Genomic DNA, 23,318 nt, shown 5'->3' with positions numbered 1-23,318 from the left:
TTTGTTGAACTTAATTAAATGAGGAATTTTGCTGAACTTAATGTAAACTGAAATACTAATAGCTCAGATCTCTTGAATATCAGTTAAATTTTATTAAAGCTATCATCTTCAAATTATTTTGAACTGTCACACATAACAAATAAGATTAAAATTTCCTCTGACCATACAATCTTGTGGAAGATCCAAAGTGCATATTAACTCTGTGTATTTAACTTCACCCTAAAAAACATTTATTTAGCACTCCAGTAAATGGTAAAAGAAAATTAAGACATTGTTCAGCATGATGTAACTTCTTTACAGCATATAAAAATATGATTCCCACAGGATTTTGGATTTAAATGTTTAATACATTTAGTCAATAATGATCAATAATTAACTTAACAGTACTTTTTGTTTCTGTAGTTCTTGATACCAGATCATTTTTTTTTAATGGGAAAATAGGGAATTCCAAAAAATGTGAGAATACTTTTTATGTCTCAAGCTTTTTTATTTTGTACAACACATGGTCATTTTTGATTTCGTGCTTACAAAAGGAGATTGCCTTTCTACACATGACTGTTCACAGCCATGGAATATCCCTCCTTCTAAAGCAGTATACATACAGCGGGTGATCAGGACAAAAATAGAGGGGAAATACTGCAGAATCACCTGGAGAGTTTTCCCAAGCTGTACTTCATCACTGCCCCAACTACAGAAAGCCAGTGCTTCAGAGGTGTGTTACAGACTTACAAGATTGAAAGCAAGGGTTTAGCTGCAACTGAATTTAGAAGCTACTGTCCTACAAGGGCTGCTAAAAAGGATCTCTTAAAAAAAGAAAGACTAATAGGTCAACACACAGGGCTTCTGAGACACCTATGTTTCCAGAGGTTTAGGTTCCCAGCTGGACCTGTAGCAAGCAAGAAACCAAAGGAGTAAATCATTTCCACCACGTCTAGGCATAAGCTGTGCACTTTCAATTGCTTACCTCCAATGTTCTGAATTATTATGGTGCTTGCCACCATCACCTATAAAAGAACAAATGTATTCAGAAGATGAAAGGGGAAATAATATAAAAGGATTGGTATTTTATTAAAATCCAATAACTATTACTTAAAAACAGATGCAGAAATTGAGTGAAGAGAAACTGAAAAGAACATATTCTGCCGGCCATTTGTAATATATAAAACTAATAATCATCACATAAAAAGCCTTTCTTTAATAGTTCCATGGTTACTATAAAGCACACTTTTGTAAGTTTCCTTGGCAGCCATTTTTAAAACAGTTAAAAGTGTTAAAAAGCTAGGGAATCAATGGTTATCAAAGTACCAAAGAATTGAAATTGAATCTATTTGGTCTCCTTTTTTTTTATTTGTTTTTTTTTTTTTTTAACCGGTTATATCACATTGCTTTGCTAGGCATACTGAGACAAGGTGTGTTGTGCCAATGCTGTATTGTATAAAAGGAAACATAACCTTCAGAGGGTATCAGCTTGGCAAACACCAAGCCTTGAACATGGGAGCCTTGTTGCAGGGATAAATAAATTCTAGAGCAGAAAACTCTAGAGCCCACATATCTGAAAACCGAAGCATTTCAAACTCAGTAACATGCAGTGGGCTGAGTATAAGACAATAGGAGGTAGTGAAGACTGCAATATATTGGAGAATTTCTCCTCTTTCAAAATGGGGCAGCTGTTATGCAGTTCTGGCCAGTTGCTGACATATGAGAATGTGAATCCAATGTAGCTGGATCTTCTGATTTTTCAAGGAAAGTCAGAAACTGAATTCTTTCAAAATGTCATAACTCTTGGTTGGCAATCAGCTAAAAATAAAAAAAGATTTGTGCCAAACAAAACACGCCTGAGGACTAAGTTCAGCCTGCAGGCCTGCTAACTTGTGATCTTTGATGGGATTCCTGGGAAATACAAGACGGCACTTTATCCATTCTTGGTCATCAGATGCACTCAGAAGAAATGATTAAACATTCTTCTTCCACTTGGGCCTTTCAATCACTTAAATCTTGGAGAATCTGTACCTCCAATGTATATCTGGAGCTGACTAGCTATCTAAGATCATTCAGTCGTGCATGGACTGGGAAGAGATCACCCTTCTTCTAGGAATTCCATTTGCCTATCCTGGAAACTAAGTTATCAAGACATAGAGGTCTTGGAAAGCAGGGCTAATGATAGAAACATCTGGCAAGATGTCTTTGAAGATATAATTGTCATTCTAACATTTTCCAGAAAAATCTTTACATGTCAACCCATTTAAAAATTAGTTCCAAAATGTCACTCACAGTCATCAGTGAAAAGACTTTTCTGAAATTTCTGTACACTGTCTTTCATATGCAATTGATATTTGTTGTCAATCACACATGAAATTTGGATTTTTCTATGAATATACTGCAAAAAGCAATAAAATCAACGTATTGATGAGTTATTTTCCCATTTTCTGGCTCAATTGAAGCATTTTTGATCTAGAAAGTCAATATATCTACCCATCTACCCATCTTTCTAGTGCCTAGTACAGTGCATGGCCACATGGTATTTGCTCAATAAATATTTGGCAAGTACATAAATCCATACAGACAATTAAAACATTTTTCTTAAAAAGTTCAAGTCACTTCAAAAATATTTAATTTCAGAATAATGTTACCCTATCATGTCATATCTATATTCATATAATATCTGGGAAGAAGGAAATAGGAAAGTTTCAACCCACCTCTGGAAGTTGAGAGAAAATATTAAACAAACAAACAAACAAATAACTCTTCACTTATAGTACTCTCTGTCTGTGTATCCACCGGCTAAGAACTGTGTGCATACACTAAAATGGTAATGCAGCTACTTGAGAGTATAGGAAGAGGGAACTCTCAATAATCCATGTTCTTGTAGACTCTGCTGCTGTCCAAGGAATGAAGGCAATACTAACGTGAAATAACAGTGATGATGCTCAGTCATGTTCATAGATTGTATTAAATTAATTAGAGAGTTTTTTTTATATAAATAACATTTCCTTCTTCTCCCTTGGTTAAACTGGATGCAGGAAATTGATCCTAATTATAACAAACATCCTGATCTTCAAGAAAAATTGTTACCAAGGATGATTAACAAAAATCTTTACCCTCAAAAGTAACATAGTCTCGGTTTAGTTCAATTTTCAGGCTATGAGGATCCAAATCATGAGATGACATAACATGATTTAAATATTCTCTTTTGCACTTTAAATACAAAGTTAATTTGAATGCAAATACACATCTCCCGCCCCTCATTACATAGCTGTATCTTTTTCCTCTCAGACTTAATTCTTAAAAGTTAGTTCAGCCATCAACAAAATAGTATCCTTTTAGTTTAAAAATAAAAAAAAAACACAAACAACAGATTTACAAAATGAAAAGAAAAAGCTCTGTTTGGAATCAACATAAAAATGGGTTTTAGAAGTACAATAGCTCTTCAGAAATAAAAAATAATTATGAAAACACTAACAATAATATTTAATTCCAGATTATCTGTGGAAGAAGACAGGTAATTAGTTTAACTAAACTACTTTAGCATGCCCACTGCAAGTGAATGCCCCATAAATACTGTTGTTATTTCTCTTATTCTGGGGAGGAAAAGTAATTGATTTTGAGTCTGGAGTCCTATGGTTCCACACTGGCTTAAGTAATTGTAGACAAATAGGCCCCTTCCCTTCTCTGGGCCTTAATTTCCTCACTTACAAATGAAGGATCATCTTTTAGTACTATTCACTTCTTAAATGACATGATCTTCTAATTATCAATTTTATAAACATGCTATAAGGTTAATTCTATGCATCTGTCTTCTTCAGTCTTCATGATAATTCAAACATAATCTAATCAAAATTAATTACAAAATGTTAAAACAGGCCATTGTTACTGATTTAAAATTTTAAGTCACTGCCCTCCTTCGTCAGAGTAAAAAACACAAAAAAATTTAAGTGTTGAATTATATTTATCAATGCATTTTTAGAAAGGTCATAGAGATTTCTTCTTTTCTTCCTGCTCCCATCATTTCCTTTCTTCACTTTAGTTTCCTTTTATTCCCTTAATTTCTTTCTCCTATATATACTTGTCTTTTCTAACTGGAAATGGAAGGGAAAAACTGCCTTACAGGATTTTGAATACAGCAGGGAGAAAAAAAAATTACCTTTCCAGGTAATCCAAATGCAAAGAGTCCAAGATCTTCATAAGATGTCACAGCTGTTGAGAGAAATTATAACTGTTATTTTTACATGATACTATCTGTGTGCCAAGTCTTACATGGAAGAAAGCTATTCCACTCCTACCTACAGCTATTCGATGTGCTGTGTGCTGTGTTTAGTCACTCAGTCATGTTCGACTCTGCGACCCCACGGACTGTACCCCGCCATGGGGATTCTGGGGACTGTAGCCCGCCACGCCCTCCTCTAGGGGATCTTTCCAGCCCAGGGATCAAACCCAGGTCTCCTGCATTGCAGGTGGATTCTTTACCAGCTGAGCCACCAGGGAAGCCCAGCTATTCAACAATCACATTAAATTTAAAGCAGAAGTATTGACTTGGGGGAAGTTGAAAACTTATGATCCATAAAGATAATGTCCTTTTATAGAGCTTAGCAATTCCCAAGGTTGTCTAACTACCCAGGTTCCATTAATTCAAATAATAATTACTCAAGAACAACCCACTTCTCACTGAACAGTACTCACAGACTACACTGTCCAAATACAAATTTTCATTGACAAGTTTCTAAAAACTGTCTATGTAAATAAAGTTTAATAAAGTATAAAAGCTATATCATACTTTCAGAGACATTGACTTTTCCAGGCTACCTAGGATATAATGTATTCAGATGGAAACAATACCTTCATCCTGCGATAAGGGAATATATTTTCTTTCTCATCATAGAGAGTATGAAATTACATTTTCATTCCACATGTTCTAGAAGTGTGATCACAGAAAAGATGAAAATTAAATGGCCCATAAAAGAACCAAATTTGTCCTTAAATGGAAGTTTCATGTTAAAATTAGTGATACCAGAGGTAAAAATAAGAGAATTAAAAACGTTTATATAATCCTAAATCAAAGCTATGGTTTTTCCAGTAGTCATGAAATGGATGTAAGAGTTGGACCATCAAGAAGGCTGAGTGCCAAAAATTGATGCTTTCAAATTGCGGTGCTAGAGGAGACTCCAGAGAGTCCCGTGGACTGCAAGGAGATCAAATCAGTGAATCCTAAAGGAAATCAACCCTGAATATTCATTGGAAGGACTGAAGCTGAAGCTCCAAAACTTTGGCCACCTGATGCAAAGAGCCGACTTACTGGAAAAGACCCTGATGCTTAGAAGGATTGAGGGCAAGAGGAGAAGGGGTGGCAGAGAATGAGATGATTAGATAGCACCACTAACTCAGTGCACACAAATGTGAGCAAACTCTGTGAGATAGTGAAGGACAGGGAAGCCTGGCGTGCTATAGTTAGTTCATGGGGTTGAGGGAGTCAGACACAACTAAGTGGCTGAACAACAAAGTTTGAGAAGTCCTTAACTTTACAGTGCTTATGCCATAAAAAAGGCAGGTTAGCAGGTACTAAGACTGGATAATAGCAACACAATTTCAAGATATACATGGGTTTCTTTAAGCTATCCCTATATTAACAAAAAACTCCTGTATACTTTCATCTTTTAGCACTGTTTAGCTCTTAAGTGACACGATCTTCTAATCAGTTTTTTAAACATGCTATAAGGTGAACAAAGTTCATCAATTATGAAAACATAAGCATTTTGAAAACCATATGTGGTCTTTACATGTTATAACTACAAAGTTAGAAAACAGTGAAATGCTTAAGAAAATAAGTTTTACTTAAGAATAAAAATTTTTAAACACTTTTTTATTATCAGGGTTGATCAAAGAATTTAGAACTTTTTGCGTGACATACTTATTTTTAATTAAAAAAAATTTTTATTTAATATTTTAATTTTTTTTAGCTGGGTCATGTGGCATGAAGGATCTTAGCTCCCTGACCAGGGATCAAAATGTTGCCCTCTGCATTGGGAGCATGGAGTATTAACCACTGGACCACAGGGGAAGTCCCAGACACAGCTATTTTTTTTAAATGTATTTACACACTGCTCAACAGTGGGCAAGGACAATTTAATTTGGAATATATAATTTAATTACAAGTAGGAACCTTCATGCTTTAACAATGAAAGATTTCCTAGAATAATTTCCTAGAATAATCCTAGAGGGGCAGATTGTAGGCATATTTTAAACATAAAATTTTTTTTTAAAAGTTAAAAAACTGAGATCTGGAATTTTTTCCTCTACTTGAAATGCCCAAATTTTATTTTTCCAAATGCATATGTTCTAAAGTGAATGTCATCACAAAAATTAATAATTATTTCAACCAATAAATCTTTACAAGTTTGTTTCAAAGTTCCTAAACATAATTAAGTAATAATGTTATTTATAGGGATACAATTTAACATTCCAAAGACTTGGTTTTATATATTCAACCAGAAAAAGCTCTAAATATTAGCTTCTAATTTGACATTGGAAAGGGAATTTTGTTACATACTATGTGTATGTGAACCAAATCTTCAGGAGGTCTCTGATTTGTCACTATGAAGCATGAGATTAAAGGAATATCATTGAAAAAAATAATAAAGGAACATCATTGTTCATTTTCAGCATCTCTCTTTCATATTACAGTTGAAAGTGTTATTTAAAAAACTTTCCTTCCAAGGGCTTAAAGCAAGGAGGCTTTCAGTGTTATACATGGAAATACATCACATAACTTGCTTTAAAAATTGCCTATTTTGCATTAGTTTCTTTGTCAGGGAGCAAGTTATCAAGATAATACTCTTCAAAAAATGTGGCTAGGATTTGTTTCACTTTTAAATAGGAGAAAACAAGTATGGCAAGATTACTGAAGCAGGTTGCCATTTGCTACTCCAGGGGATCTTCTCAACTCAGGGATAGAACCCACTTCTCTTTGCATCTATTGCATTGGCAGGTGGATTCTTTACCACTGTGCCACTTAGAGAGCCCCATAAATTGTATATTAGTAGACATGAGAAGCAAGTAACTTTTCATGAGAAGAAAAGGAGGAGAGGGTGGCAGGTATGGAGAGAGTAACAAGGAAACATCCATTACCATACATAAAATAGATAGCCAGCGGGAATTTGTTGTATGACTCAGAAAATTCAAATGGGGCTGGATGACAACCCAGAGGGGTGGGATGGGGAGGGAGGTGGGAGGGATGTTCAAGTGGGAGGGAACATGGGTAAACCTATGGCTGATTCACATTGATGTTTGGTAGAAACCAATGCAATACTGTAAAGCAATTATCCTTCTATTAAAAATAAATAAATAAATAAAAATTTTTTAAAAAGCAAGTAACTTTGCTGTAGGCAAAAATAATACTGAAATAATCCAAAAAGAACTAATATTTCAATTACCTAAATTTAAACAAATAAAACACTTAGTCTTAATCTTTAAATTAGAACATTACTCCAGAAAATATAACCACACTAGCAGCTTAATGAAGATAGCTGTAACTGCAACTTCAGACAACAGTGGCATACATCTTAGCAATCTCAAATTAATTCTCTGTTATTTTCTAGTTTTTTAAAAATATCTCTAAATACAGCAGAGCCCCAAATTCAGAGTGAAAAAAGGTTTAGACTTTTAAATGGAGACTATTATGTTCAAATCCTAATTCTATTTTTCAAGTCAGCAGATCTGGCTAGTCATTCAGTTCCGTAACTGTCATCTTACTTCTTTTATGTTGCAAAAATTAGAAGTACTTTTCCATGTCTGAGACATCATGAGTATGAATAATGGCTTCTGGCCTAATATTGAGGCATTGCTAAAATAAAATATGTACATAGTCAGCCAAATGCTTTATCTCCACATTCACTTTTTAACAGTTTTTTGTATCATTTTGACACATAAACCAAAACAATAGTGAAATACTTTTAAAATTCTGTTCTATCATTTGGACAATTAAGTGTACATTGGAACTGACTTCAGAATGTAATCTCAACAATGAACCTTGAAAATATTTACAATATTTGACCCCTGGGACCGTGCATCTTAGGAAATAAAGCTAAAATCAGAGAAATCACCGTATGCAAAGATACTCATTATGCATTATTACATTGAAAACAAAGAGTACCTAAATGCTCAATGGTGATAAACTTGTTAAGTAAATTATGGTAGGTATATCTAGGAGAATAATATGCAGCCATTAAAAGCTATGTTTATAATAAAATGAAAAATGTCAACATTAAGTGAAAAACAAAAGGTTTTATCAAATATGATTTATAAAGCAAAACATACGATCAGTATTTTAATACCTTATTTATAATGTTAAAGATGCTTTGAGAGCTATCAAAACAAGATATGGTAAAGACCAGTTACGCTAATATCAAATTCTTACAGAAGAGGAATAACATTAATTATGAAAATTATGAAATTAATTCAGCCTTTTACAGGAATTCAAACAAGCAATACTTGGCACAATCCTCTCTAAATAAATAACTGAAAGCAGTTACTAGCAATCTATTTTAGGAAATTAGTTTTTTATATTAAAGAAATCAATGCTATGTCTTTGAGGGGGCGGAAAGGCTGTAAATCTGAATCAAGTAAATTGGGGAAAATTTTCTTCTTTAATGTACCATCAAGGCACACTTTTAGTGCTATTTTGGCTAGACCAAGAGTTTGGCCTCCACAGGAATCATTTGGAAAGCTGCTTCCCATGAAGCAGTGGAATATTTCCAGCTAGTTACTCCAGTGTTCTGTCTGCTTTGCATTTCTTCCTCAATGAAATAGGACAATTAATAAACTCTGGTTACAGTACAAAGCCCAAGTTTCAGCAGCGGCAATATTATCTTTGGAACTGGATTGAGGGACATGAGTTATTCAAATACAGTTCAACCCTCAGAAAGCAGGCCACTTGGAATGCACTCTTATTTTGAAATTCTTTTCTTTCTTGTGCTTTCCTTCATTTTCCTCCTGTCTTTTTTTCTCCCTACCAGTGTCACGCAGGCCACTCATTTATCGAATATCTCCTATGCAACTGTGCCACCACTTCTGATCTTTCTTAATGTGTATTTAAATATCAGTTTGCCAACTAAATGTGGCATGATTTTAGAGCACTCATAGTAAAAGAAAATAGAATGCGAGAGTACAAAGAACATACTCCTTTCAGGGTCACAGAAGTGAGATACCTGCAGGCAGAGAGAAAGTTCTAGGGTCCCAACGTACCATATGGTTCTTCAGTGAACTGGATTCACACGGTTATATCCTATAAATGCTATTCATTGGTTTTTCAACTTTAGACTCAACTTATTCATAAAACATTAATGACTTAAGATAGACTATAAAACAGAGAGTAAATATTGTCAGTCTTGACAACATCAGGGTACAGTAGAAGGACGACGGGAAATAGAGAACAGGGGAAAGCAGGCACAGTATATATACAAGTATATATATATGCAACGTAGCAGAGTAAAAAGACACCATCTAAGAAACAAAAACAAAACTTTAAATGTGTTGTTTAGAGTCACAAATAATCAGTAAAAGAATTATTGAATACAAACTAATGACAATTAGAAGGACTAGTGTACTCGAGCTAAATCCTCACCTTACATAATGAGGTGTCAACAAATAATATCTTAAATCAATAAATAACAGTAGAAGAATATTAGTTACACTTAGAAAGGTAACTCCCCCAAAGAAGTCAAAACAAAACTCTAAATGCTGTGAACTCTGGGAAACGGAACTAGAGGTGGGGAAAAATGGGCAGGGAAGTGTTCCAAGTCCTCCTGCATAAGTGCACACACATATATACACATGGCATGTACATCCACATCTGTGATTGTTATTACCTTGATAAAATTTAAAGAGGAGGTTCATTTTAAAATATGTTTAATCCTGCTAAGACTTATACCCATCCTTCCCTGCAGCCCAGTGACAAAAGCTCAGTTCTGCTACAGGAAACATTCTGCCATCAGGGAAGACAATACAAAGGGGTCATGACAAAAGCAGAGTACACACACAATCTAGCGCAGGCTTTCTCCTCCTGCCACTGCTGATATCTTGGACCTGGATAAGTGTTTGCAGAGGGGGCTGTTGCGTGCACTGTAGCAGGTTTAGCAGCATCCCTGGCCTCACGGGACGCCAGCAGCGCCTCACCCTGCCCACCAATTCTCAGCCTTGACAGCCAGAAATGTCTTTGTGCTTAGTTATTCAGTCAGGTCTGACTCTTTGCGACCCCGTGGACTGTAGCCCACCAGCCTCCTCTGTCCATGGGGATTCTCCAAGCAAGAATACTGGAGTGGGTTGCCATGCCCTCCTCCAGGGGATCTTCCCAAACCAGTGATCGAACCTAGGTCTCCCGCCTTGCACGCGGATTTTTTACTGTCTGAGCCACCAGGGTCTTCAGACGCTGCCACATGCCCCTGGGGGAGAAAAATCAAGGCAAGATGAGAACTACTAACCAGCAGAAACGATGAGACAAGACCACCATTCACTGAAGATGGGAGTCCCGTAATCAGCCCACTTAATTAATTGTGGGAATACTGAACTATGCTCATTAATCACAAGAAAAAGATACAAAATTATAAATAGTGTGGGCAGCTGTCATACCAAACAATAAACAAATACTGTGAGCACTGAGATAGGAAATAGGAATCTACTGTCTTTCAATCAGTTTCAGTCTCATTTGCTCTCACAATGAGAGCATCTCAGTGCTGAATGGGACCCTAAGGAGATCCAAAGCCTTCACACAGTACCCAGACTAATGTGGGGGGAAAATAAAAGGCTCTCAACTTTATTGAGAAATGGTATCTTGGTGTCTAACATGTAACTTTGTACACTCTATTTTATAAACTATACAATAAATTTTCAAAGGTACTTCTGACATATGTAATTTCTGCCTGTGTGCTAAATTTGGAACTTTTAAAATAGAATCCCTCTGTAGCTCTAATATATCCATCCATCATCACCCACATACCCAGCTTTTATTAAACACCCTCTGTTTGGTAGATGCTGAGAAAACAATAGCTAATGCTTTCAACACACACTAAAATTTCCAGGAATATAATTACTATGTTTGGTTTTGTTTGGAACTTTGCCAAAAACTGTTTCCCATTTAGAAAAATCATATCACTAACAGCGTTTGTTTTTGTTTCTCCTTTACTTTGCTATATGGCATTATATTAATTTTAAGTACTGTATTGGTTTCCTATGGCTGCGTAACAAAGTATCAGAAATTTGGTGACTTAAAAGAGCAGAAATTTATTCTCTCATAATTCTGGAAGTCAGAAGGCCAGAATCAGTCTCACTGAGTCAGTATCAGGGTAGCAGAAAGGCCACAGTTTCTGTAGAGGCCCTAGAGGAAATCTGTTCCTTGCCTCTTCCAGCTTCTGGTGACAGCTGGCCTGACTTGATTTGGGCCAGATCACTCCCATCTCTGCCTCTGTGGTCATAATTGCCTTCTCCACTGCTGTCTGAGAGCTCTCTTTCTATCTGTGACCAGGTAACTGCGTTGAGTCCACAAAATAGTCTCCCTCGCAAAGTCCCTTTTTCTGCCATGAGTGGTAACATTCACAGGGATTAGAATCTGGATGTGTTTTGGGGGCACCTTTACTTAGCGATGGACATGAGTTTGAGTAGGCTCCGGGACTGGTGATGGACAGGGAAGCCTGGCATGCTGCAGTCCATGGGATCGCAAGGAGTCGGACACGACTGAGTGACTGAACCAAACTGAACTAATTTAGCCCACCACAAGTGGCTTATAATACCTATAGGAATTCACTTCAGGTAATGAAAGAAGCATTTTGAATTTTTTTTTTTTTAACAAAAAGAGGGTGCTGTGATGGATTTCAAATCACCACTCTAGCATGTTTCATTAAAAAAAAAATAGGGAGGGCAAGGGGGTCATTTTACTCTTTATTTCATTATTGCTAAAAAATAAAATCCTCATAAAAGAATTGTAACCGTTAGAAAGAGGAAGATGTGTTCTCTTTCTCAGTGGGCTCTCAGAAGAACCAAACTTCTCTTTGCAAGCAACAACTGGTGAATCCTAGTAGCTACTTTGACTCTTTTCCAACCACCTCAATTACTTCCCACTGCCTCAGCAAAAGTTCCAAAATCCTTAAGATCTGACCCTTGTCTATTTATTCAGTTTCATCTTCTTCTTTGTATCTTATGCATAAATAATAGTAAACTAGTTTTGGTATGGTGGGTAAAATATTCAATATGTACCTTTGTATGTGCAGGAATATTCTCTCTTGCCTTGTCTATTGGTCAAATTCCTTTTTAGCTAGGTCCTCCCAATACTGGCTGACCCTCACCACCCCCCTCACCCCCCACTGAGACAAGGCAAAACATTCTCTCCTCTGAGCTATCATTATACCTTGCACATATTTAAATGATCACACTACATTATAAATCATTTGCTTATGTATTTGTCTCCCCTTCTAGATTATGAGCTTTTTTAAGAGAAGGAAGTAAGTCATTTATCTCTGTAATCCTCACAGATAAATGAGTATAGGATGAATGAGTGAGCCTCCATCCTGGGCCTCACTTCTAGGACCGGCCCATCTAATTTTACTTCAGAGTGCACATATCCAAAACTGAACTCATTTTTATTTTGAACTAGCATCTCCTGCTGTGTTCTTATGTCCGTTAATGACACTATCATTAATCCAGTGGCCTGTGTCAGAAATCTGGGAGATATCCTCAGACAGACCCTCCTCCACATTCAGTCTAACTTCCCCAAGTTTCTTAACTTGCTTTTTTCCCCTTTTATTCTCTTTGTTAATACCTTGCTTCAATCTTCCACTATTTGATTCTTAGACTTCTATAACAGCCAGGTCTGACTGCTAATCTACTGCTAATCTAACAGTTAGTACGAATTAGAGCTAGACAGACAAATGAGAAAGGCATTCCCTTCAGGAAGAAGAAAAAGAAATGGATTTCTATCCTGAAGGCAAGCATGACCTGGAGAGCTGACTGCACCTTTGTGAAAAGAATTACTTCAACCTGCAGGTGGCTCTCAGACCTGCTGTTTGGCTGTTGTCCTGGAATTCTCTCCACTTCTCCCCCGTGCTGTGTGTGTGTAAGTTGCTCAGTCATGTCCAATTCTTTGCAACCCCATGGACTGCGACCTACCAGGTTCCTCTGTCCGTGGGATTCTCCAAGCAACAACACTGGAGTGGGTTGCCATTCCCTTCTGCGGGGGATCTCCCCAACCCAGGGATTGAACAGGTGGGTTCTTGACTGTCTGATCCACCAGGGAGCCTCTTCCTTGTGCTGGATTCCCTGATTTTTTTGGTACTACCTAACTTTGGTAAGCTGAGCACTGAAGCGGAGCACTGAAGAATTCATGCTTTTGAACTGTGGTGTTAGAGAGGACTCTTGAGAATCCTTTGGACAGCAAGGCGATCCAACCAGTCCATCCTAAAGGAAATCAGTCCTGAATATTGATTGGCAGGACTGATGCTGAAGCTGAAGCTGAAGCTCCAATACGGTGGCCACCTGATGCGAAGAACTGACTCGTTGGAAAAGACCCTGATGCTGGGAAAGACTGAAGGCAGGAGGAGAAGGGGATGACAGAGGATGAGATGGTTGGATGGCATCAGCATCAGGTTTGATGGACATGAGAGGCTCTGGGAGTTGGTGATGGACAGGGAAGCCTGGTGTGCCACAGTGCACGGGGTTGCAAAGAGTGGGACACGACTGAGTGACTGAACTGAAATGAACTTTGGTAAATGGCATCCTCCATTGCTCATTACATAAGAGTGTATGGGAGAAAATTTTTTGAGAGTTTTATGTCATTATCCTACCTGTACAATTAAATAATAGTTTGGCAGGATGTAGCATTCTATATTGAGATCATTTTCCTCAAGAATTCTGAAGGTATTGCTTTCTAGTCTTCTTATTTATAGTTCTTCCTGGGAAGTCTTCTGTCATTATAGTTTTTTATTCTTTGCATGAGAATTGTTTGTTTCTCCTCTCTGAAGCTTTCAGTATAGTCACTTCTAATTTTTCATAAAGATGCATCTTGATATGAATTCTTTTATAATTATTACACTGGTTACCAGGAAAAATTCTCTCAATCTGGAAACTAATTTCTTTCTGTTACAAAAACTTAGCTTGTATTATTTTGTTGATAATTTCCTATCACCTAATTTTTCTGTTTTTATGGAATTCCTATTATTTGCATGCTGAACCTCCTGGACTGATCCTCTTACTTTCTTGTATTTTTTCTCCCATTTTCAAGCTCCTTGTCTTTTTATTTCCCCCTAGGAAATTTCCTTAACTCTTTTCAACCCAGCTACTAAATTAAGCTTAAATTTAATTTCTAACATCTAGGACTCTTATCTTCTTACTACATGCTTGAAATAATTTCTTGTTCTCATTTCAATGATGTAATATCTTCTTTTGGTTCTCTGAAGCTATTAAATATAGTTTTTAAAATATTCATCTGGTCTGTGAATTATCTGTTTCCTCTTTCCCTCTGAATTTGTTTCTTTTCTTAATTTTTTTTAAACAGATTTTTACAGCAGTTTTAGGTTCAGAGCAAAATTGAGCAGACAGTATAAACAGTTTTCACATTCTATCCCCATACATGCACAGCCCCACCCAGTACCAAAATCCCCCACCAGAGGGGTACACTTGTCACATCAGTGAATCTACACTGACACATCATTATCACCACAAGTCCACAGATTAGAGTTCATCCTTGGTGCTGTACATTCTATGGTTTTGACAAATGAATAACAACATGTATTTACCAATATAGTATAATACAGGATAGTTTCACTGCCTTAAATTGCATCTATGCTTCCATCTATTCATTCCTCCCTTCCTTCTTAAGCCCTGGCAACTACTGATCTTCTCACTGTCTCCATAGTTTTGTCCTTCCTAGAATGTCATATAGTTGGAACCATACAGAATGCAGCCTTTTTACACTGGGTTTTTCATTTAGCAAGATGCCTTTATAAGATTCCTCCATGTCTGAATCTTTTCAAGGCTTGATAGTTCATTTCTCTGAAGTGCTGAAGTATATATATTCTATTAACTGAACGGACCACAGTTTATCCATTTACTTATTGAAGGGCATCTTCATTGCTTCTAAATTCTGACAATTATGAATAAACATCCATGCTCATAAATTTTCAACTCATGTAGGTAAATACTAATACAAATGTTGGATCCAGGGTGAGCCTCTATACCTTTTCATCACAGTCTTCACATTTGTTTTGTCAGTATTTTACTTTCAAAATTATAGGACAAATACTTTCTCACATTTGGAAATTGCATTTGGAGTATGAGAAGAAGAGTCTGGAATAATTCTAATAATTCTAATAATTTGGCCTGAGCAACTAGAAGGAAGATTTATCATTTACTTAGATAGGAAAACAGTGTAAAGTGTAGACTGGCAGTGTAAAGAGGGAAATTTGAGATTAGCATATTAAATATCCAAGTGGCAATATCATGAAGGAATCTGGATGAGTCTGAAATTTAGGGGAAGAGATTTAGGCTAGGGGTATCAATTTTAGGGCTGTAATGAGCCCAAGGATTTAGCAGAGGAAAAGCATATTCTGTGAAACAGGAAGGAAACCAGGAGACTATGAATAAGCGTTTTACAGAGGAAGGTGTGACCAACTGCGTCCAGTGGTGCTAACTAGTCAACTAAGATGAAGACAGAACTGACCACTGGATCAGCAAGGTGGAAGACGCTGGTACAATAATTTCTGTGTAATAATGGGGAAAGGCTGACTGAAGAGTGTTCAAGAGAGAATCAGAGGAAGGGGAAGTATCTGGTAGGGACAACTGTTTTGACAAGAGCTTTACTACAACGGTGTGCATGTGTGCTGAGTTGCTTTAGTTGTGTCCGACTCTTCATGACCCTATAGATTGGGGCCCTCCAGGCTCCTCTGTCCATGGGATTCTCCAGGTGCAGTGGTTGCCATGAACTCTTCCAGGGGATCTTCCTGACCCAGGGATTGAACTTGAGTCTCTTGCACTGGCAGAGACTTTACCACTAGTGCCACCTGACAGTCATCCCCTATGAAGGCATGGAGTATAGCGAACGAATGCAGAGTCATTTTCTAAGTGGAAGAAATTATAGTCTATTTGTAAACTGATAGAAAGGTACAAAGATGATGAAAAAGAAAAGAGAAGGGAGAAAGTGGCTGGAATACTGTAGGTGAGAGCAGACGGGGTCACAGCAGAAGTGGAGGGGCTAGCCTCAGACAAGAACACAGAGAGTTCATCCAAAGTAACAATATATATAAGGCACAGGTGAAGACGGGTGGGTGGAAGTGGTAGTAAGAGCTTATAAAGTTCTTTTATGATTGTTTCTGTTTTCTCAGTGAAAAAGAAAGTGAGGATATCAGGTAAGAATGAAATCAAGGAGAATGTGTTGAACGTCTGAGAGAAAGAAGAAATGAAAGTCATCTCCTAGATAGCAGGGAAAGCAAGTGAATGAACTGAAGAAGTTAATAAGGATTAGACGATAGCATCACAGATCCACTAGACACTGAGTTACAGTGACATTAATCTGCATGGCTGTATGTTCTTCAGGAATAGTCAACTGCACAGGTGCATGTGTGAGGTAGGCTGTTACATTTAACTGTGATTGGAGTTTTGCCAGGAAAGTAGCATGGTGAAAGGGAGGAGCAAGGATGTGACTGTAACAAGAAACTTCAACTGGATACAGAGAGGAAATATGGACAAGGGCGTGAAGCAGAGAGTAAAAGTAGTAGATCAATGAACTCAAGCCCAGGTGGAGGCAAAGAACTGCCAGAGTTGGAGTACTTGAGGGAATGAATTTTTAAAAAATTAAAAAAGATGGTAGTTTTTGGAGGGTGGATTCTTGAAAATGAGATTTTGAAGAGGATGAAATTTTGGTAAAGACAAGATCAATGGTATGACCAGGGAAATAAGTAGCTGAGGTAGGCAGAGAATCTAATCATTAGAAGAGAAAAAGTTAAGGCAATGGAAGTACTAGATTATCTGCATGGGTACTGAAATCATCCCGTACCCATCAGATGGGGTGATACTGAGGAAACTGAAAGGAAAGCAGAAGCTAAAATGTTCATAAAATGACAGAACGTGGCTGAGGAGTCTGTATATGATACCCATAAGGTAGAAGTTATGAGATTCAAAGCTGGGGTTTAGGGAGAGGAAGTGGAAATGAGGTGTCAGTAGGACATCTATCCTATCTTTAGACCAGTATGAGGGACATGGAAGAGAAAAGAGAGGCCACTTGAGAGGACTGCAGGGAAAGCAGAGTTCACAGAGAAGTCTTAGGTTCTCCTAGAGTGAGAAAGGTAAGGAAATATTCAGAAGAGTTGAGGGGAACTATATTCAATATCCTGTGATAAACCATAATGGAAAATAATATGAAAAAATGCACATATTTGTATAACTGAATCACTCTGTTGTATAGCAGAAATTAACACAACATTGTAAGTCAACTATACTTCAATAAAATTAAAAAAAGAAAATGACAGAACTATGTTGGGTGGGTCTGGGAAATGAAGGATAACATAGGATTCTTGAACTGGTTGACATAAATTGAGTGACATAAATTGACGTAAATTAAGTAGTATAAGATCATTAATCCAAATGATCTCAAGGCAAATAATGATGACAATGCAGTGAGTGGTGGGGATCAAAGACTTAGGAAGTAGAGTCCCGACCAGATACAGGCTGAGTTCTAAGACTCTAATTCTCTTCTGTTGACACTGATGTGGAAACCAGAGGAGGGGAGCTCTTCATTCATTCCCAGAGCATAAACACTTCCCCAGAGAACTGTAATGAGCCAACTGTTTGGGGACAGCAGAGTATGTACAGCGCCTTGGGGGAATTCCCTGGTGGTCCAGTGGTTAAGACTCTGCTTCTACTGCAGGGAGCATGGGTTCAATTTCTGGTTGGGAAACTAAGATCCCACATGCCATGCAGCCTATTTATATATATACACACATACTTTGCAATCCTTACAGGCTCTGGCCCAATGAGAACTCATAATAATAAAAGCTACTAGCATTTTACCAAGGACTTGACATTTTATGTATGTCATTATTTTTCATTCTCAAAATAATCCCAAGAGAAAAGTATTATCACAACTATTTTAGAATTGGCAAACAAAGGTTTCCTGGGTCGGGAAGATACTCTGGAGAAGGGCTCCCCACTCCAGTGTTCTTACCCGGAGAATTCCATGGACAAAGGAGCCTGGCGGGCTACAGTCCATGGGGATACAGAGTTAGACATGACTGAGTGACTAAGCACAAACTAAGGCTAGAGAAATTAAGGTAACTTATATGCCTCCTCAGCTCTCAAGGAAAGTCCATACAGATCCCAAATCTTATATGAAATCAAGAATAGCAGAATTTAATGAAAAGAAATCCTTTACTTTTATAAAGGTAGAATTTCTCTTGCACTCTAGGCAAATAATGAAGCTAATCTGTAAAGACTTGTGATAATCCTTTCTCCAACCAACGAATCCAATCTGAATACTCTTTTAAGACAGCCCAACAAACTCGAGAGAAATTTAGCTGTGTATTATTTTCTAGCATATATATAGCATATGCATATGCTATATATATATATATGATTTGTTATTATTTTTAAAGCCTACCTGCATAGAGAACTTTACAGTGACTGAAGGAATTCGATCAACAGCAGACAGGTGCAGCAGTGTGTATGAAGAATCATGAAGAAGTTAGTTCATGGACCAAGTAAGCTACAAAAATCAAAGAAAAAGAAAAAAGAAAGAGAAAGAGAGCTTTTCATTTTACATGCCCCGAAGTTATAGAAAAGAACAACAGACGTCAGAATTTTAAAGTTAAATACATATGATCTGAAGGAAAACAAACAAAAAAAAATAGCTTTACTTGGAAATCTTCATAAATTGAATACTACTTCCAAATAATTTAAATTAATAAAGCAAAACACTTCAGTTAATGAAGACATAATTGCCGCATGATTGACTAACATATTTTTCTTTTAGTAGAAACCATGATAAAAAGAACCTATGAAGATGTTAGATAAACTATCACAAGTAAAAATAACTTTTTTAAACAAAGAAGAAAAATTTCAAAACATGCATTAAAATTCAGTCACCTTTCAGCAGGATTTACAAATATACTCCTTTAATGCTCTTATTCCTGAATTTGGGATGTTGTTATGAACAACTTGTTACTTTGCGATTAATATCATTGCATCATTTCCTAGCATTTCTACCTGAATGCACAGACACCCAAGCTCCTTGCAGGCAAAGGAATGTATTTGTTGGTTGAATGACCAAAAGCAATGACACAATTTACAGCTATGAACTATGGATCCTAAGTCGTGTTGTGTAAGAGTACCCTGGAGGACTTTTGAAGAGATTCCTGAATCCTACCTCAGATTCTTGGAATTAGAATCTCTGAGGCTTAGAAACCTCTGTTTACAGAACAATCTACAGGTGTGTGATGCATAGACAGATTAAAAAGACTAGATCTGTGGATTTAGAACTCTGTTCTGAAGAGTCTTAAAATACTCAAGAAACACCTATTTCAACCAGAACAATCCCATTTTTATCTATTTTATATATCTGTTCTGTTTCTTAAGAACCTGAAAACAACAGGGCAAAGTGAACCTATCAGATAGGGCAAAGTGAACCCATCCACATAAGACTTAAACTTGTGATTCTGGCATCATAACTGTCCTAATTCAAAGGTAGATCAGACTAGACAAATAAAAAGACCAGGACTGGTGGACACAGAATATTTGTTAATGACAAAAGAAAAATTTTAAGAAAGCAGTTCCATGATTCATACACTTTTATTTATTGCAACTTAAAAGAACTATTCAATACATGACTGAAGCTCATAAGTGGAAAAAACTTACATATATATATATATATTTATATACATCTATATATGGGGGGCAGAGACAGCAGTAGTAGATCTGGGAAGGTGTTCTCCAGAAAGTGATCCCCCTAGGAGAAAGATGATCAGCATGAACACCTGGGTACTGCTTCTCCCTAACACAAGGTCTGGATCCTTTAAACACCTTTCAGGTGCTTCCTCTAATCTTTTCTAACCTAGAAAACCATGTCACGTGTTGTGGAGAAAGGCAAGGAAGGATGCTGGCCTCCTCAGATAGTCCCCTGAAGGACCGGGTCCATATATTCTGACCTTTTGAAATTCTCCATTTCAACCACCCTACCTAATATTCCCACTGGAAATTAGATCTGAGACAGCCAACCTGATGTAGGTAGACATGATCTCAATAGGCTATTTTATCAAATAAATAAGCACACATTTTACTTACCTGTCTGAATACACAAACTAAGCAGGAGATGAACTGAATAAGAAGCCAGGAGAGCGACTATCAGCAGCAAGAAACTAAAACATAAAAGAGTACATGGTCAAATGTGTCCCCTAAAAGTTTCCTTTTTATGGTATTTCATTCAAAAAACATTTTTTTTCCCACATTCAAATGGTCAAGTGCATGCGTGCTAAGTCGCTTCAGTCATGTTTGATTCTTTGCAACCCTATGGACTGTAGCCCTCTAGGCTCCTCTGTCTTCTTTCCAACTTAAGAGAAGTAAGTTTCAGAGCGAAGTAAGCCAGAAAGATAAAGACCATTACAGTATACTAACACATATATATGGACTTTAGAAAGATGGTAATGATAACCCTACATGCAAAACAGAAAAAGAGACTCAGATGTATAGAACGGACTTTTGGACTCTGTGGGAGAAGGCAAGGGTGGGATGTTTCGAAAGAACAGCATCAAAACATGTGTATTATCTAGGGTGAAACAGATCACCAGCCCGGGTTGGATGCATGAGACAAGTGCTCGGGCCTGGTGCACTGGGAAGACCCAGAGGGAGCGGGTAGAGAGGGAGGTGGGAGGGGGGATCGGGATGGGGAATACATGTAAATCCATGGCTAATAAAAAAAAAAAAAAAAGAGAAGTAAGTTTCAGTTGTGAAATCCCATTATCTTTTTTCTTTCCTCAATCCCTCCCCTTTTAACGATGCGTTGCTGCTGTTTAGTCATTTAAGTCGTGTCCAACTCTTGCAACCCCATGGACTGTAGCCTCCAGGCTCCTCTGTCCATGAGATTCTCCAGGCAAGAATACTGGAGTGGATCACCATTCCCTCTTCCAGGGGATCTTCCTGACCCAGGGATCTCCTGCATTGGCAGGTGGGTTCTTTACTGCTGAGCCACCTGGGGGCCCCCAGTGATGAGTACCTCCCTATAATTTTGAATAAACACTGCATTTCAGCATCTATTAAACATACTCAACAAACCAATCCAAAAAAATAGTTAACATACTTTTAATGACGTGATTTGAAAAATGTGTAATGTAATCATTGGGGTCCTCTCACCAAAAGTATGAAAAGAAACAGCATACATAACCCCTTATTCTCAGGAAGATACTGGCAAGACAAGTTTCCAGAGGAGTGCTCCTGAAGTTGAAGAAATTCTATCTTTGCAGTCAACTTAATACTTGTTAATAAGTAGCAAAATGGAGAGGTGAAAGTACACTTGTCAACTGATGTCAGAGACCTCACAACATAAGGTTGGCATCACCAGATGGAAACTGAGATATGATTCAGCAAGCACCCATTCAGTGGTATATATCTGTATGTGAGATCCTGCAGTAAAAAATGTGATTTTTCAAATGGAACTAAGAAATAAGTCCTATGATTATGTCTTGCCTGAGGTGTCATACATAGCTTTTAAGTTTTAAAACTATGAAAGTTTGCAAATACATCCCATAATAAAAGCAAGTTGGGTTACTTAGAAGTTGGTTAGCTAACCAAAAAATTCAAAGTAAAAGCAAAAATGAACCTACATGACCTAGGTATTTTAAATTTCCTAGAAAAAACAGGTCTGCTTGTACTGACAAAACAAACATGTTCATTCATTCTATTAAGCATGATGCTCCATGCTAAGGATAAGATCTAGCCCTGAAGGATTTCAGAGTTCAGTGGGGAAAATAACTTGCAAACAAATAATTACATTATAATAAAAGAATGAATATAAAAGTACTATGGAAACACAGAAAAGACAGCAATGTCTTCTGTCTTGGCAAACTGGCCTATGAGCTGAGTCTTAAAAGATGTAAGGGAATAAACACAGGATACATTTCTAGCCTCAGAAAGTGAAACAAGACTACTTAACAGGAGGAGAGAAAGAAATGGAGAGAAACCAAAGGATTATATGTTTTATTCACAGTCACAAAATTGCTATTTATAAATAATCTGCGCGACTGGTAAACTTTTATTTACTTTGGCCCACTGAACACAACAAATAAGCCACTTGTTAAGGTTATTAAGGAATGTGGATCAAGTTTCTCTTTTTTTTTAAATTAAACACACTTTGGATAAAAAATACAAATTATATAGCATCCTTCCAAGGTACAGACTAGCAACAATATAAGAATAAGAGGAACCCCAGAAACAACTAGAAATTGTATAACAAGTTACACAGCCTATCTCTTTGCTTCTCAATGTATTATCAAAATTAAAAAAAGAAAAAATAGTAAAACAAGAAAAAAACTCACCTAAATCCAAGGATACCAGTATGAGCCATAACATAAGCTAAGCCAAGGATGCCACTTCCCATGATGGCATTCATCAAATTAAACACTGAGAAACCAAATGAAGCACCTCGGGATCTCTGTGTGTGAACTCCCTGTAAGCACATGAATTGATAGAGTTAAGTGTTTGAATGGTGAAGTCCAACTTTGGTCAAGAAATGACTGACAGGTTATGGAGAGTCTCCTAAAACCACAGACATACTGTGACATACTAGTCGCTCAACCAGCAACTAGGACCTCGTCTCCTTTCCTTTCCTTCTCACTTCCCACTAGTGCAGCTCCAGGAATCCAGTTTCCTGGGAAAATCATCTCCACCTGCGCAGAGACCCAGTAGGCTCCTGAAAGCATGACTAACCCTGTAACTGCAAAAGATGAAGATAGGGTAAAATGGGGTGGGGGCAGGGAGCAGGCAGATGGCCTCAAGCTCACGTGATAACTGAAGAATCCCTGAGTCAGCTTGAGGTTGCTTTAGACAACTGTTGCTCCCCAATTACTAGGATTGCAAAACTAATCTCTATTTATACACTTAGTGAATTAAGTCTGCCCAACTGAAAAGATGGGCAGGGAATGCCATGCAATGACGATATTGTAAATAGAAGCAATTCACTTTGCTCTGGGGAGGATACGCCTTGAAAACACTCTCCCCTAAAATAGCATTTGGGAATAAAATCGTAGAAACTGTTACTGCCCTGGGACTTAAGTTAAAGGGCCGAAGTGCCCACTGCACAGGCT

General features: G+C 37.3%; 1 protein-coding gene across 2 annotated transcripts in view; it reads right to left on the bottom strand.

Moving 5' to 3' along the window:
* Positions 1–23,318, bottom strand: part of SLC38A6 (solute carrier family 38 member 6) — a 68,948-nt gene that overhangs the window by 44,801 nt on the left and 829 nt on the right. For both annotated transcript variants that reach the window (XM_070469441.1, XM_020893961.2), the window contains exons 2-5: positions 22,551–22,681; positions 20,305–20,378; positions 4,142–4,194; positions 965–1,004 (exon numbers count right to left, since the gene is read on the bottom strand). In XM_070469441.1, coding sequence (XP_070325542.1) covers positions 965–1,004; positions 4,142–4,194; positions 20,305–20,378; positions 22,551–22,681 — 298 coding nt within the window. The remainder of the gene's footprint in view (positions 1–964; positions 1,005–4,141; positions 4,195–20,304; positions 20,379–22,550; positions 22,682–23,318) is intronic.

Source organism: Odocoileus virginianus, chromosome 6, assembly GCF_023699985.2.
Source record: "Odocoileus virginianus isolate 20LAN1187 ecotype Illinois chromosome 6, Ovbor_1.2, whole genome shotgun sequence".
Taxonomy (NCBI): domain Eukaryota; kingdom Metazoa; phylum Chordata; class Mammalia; order Artiodactyla; family Cervidae; genus Odocoileus; species Odocoileus virginianus.
This window is presented reverse-complemented; position numbering and strand designations above follow the sequence as displayed.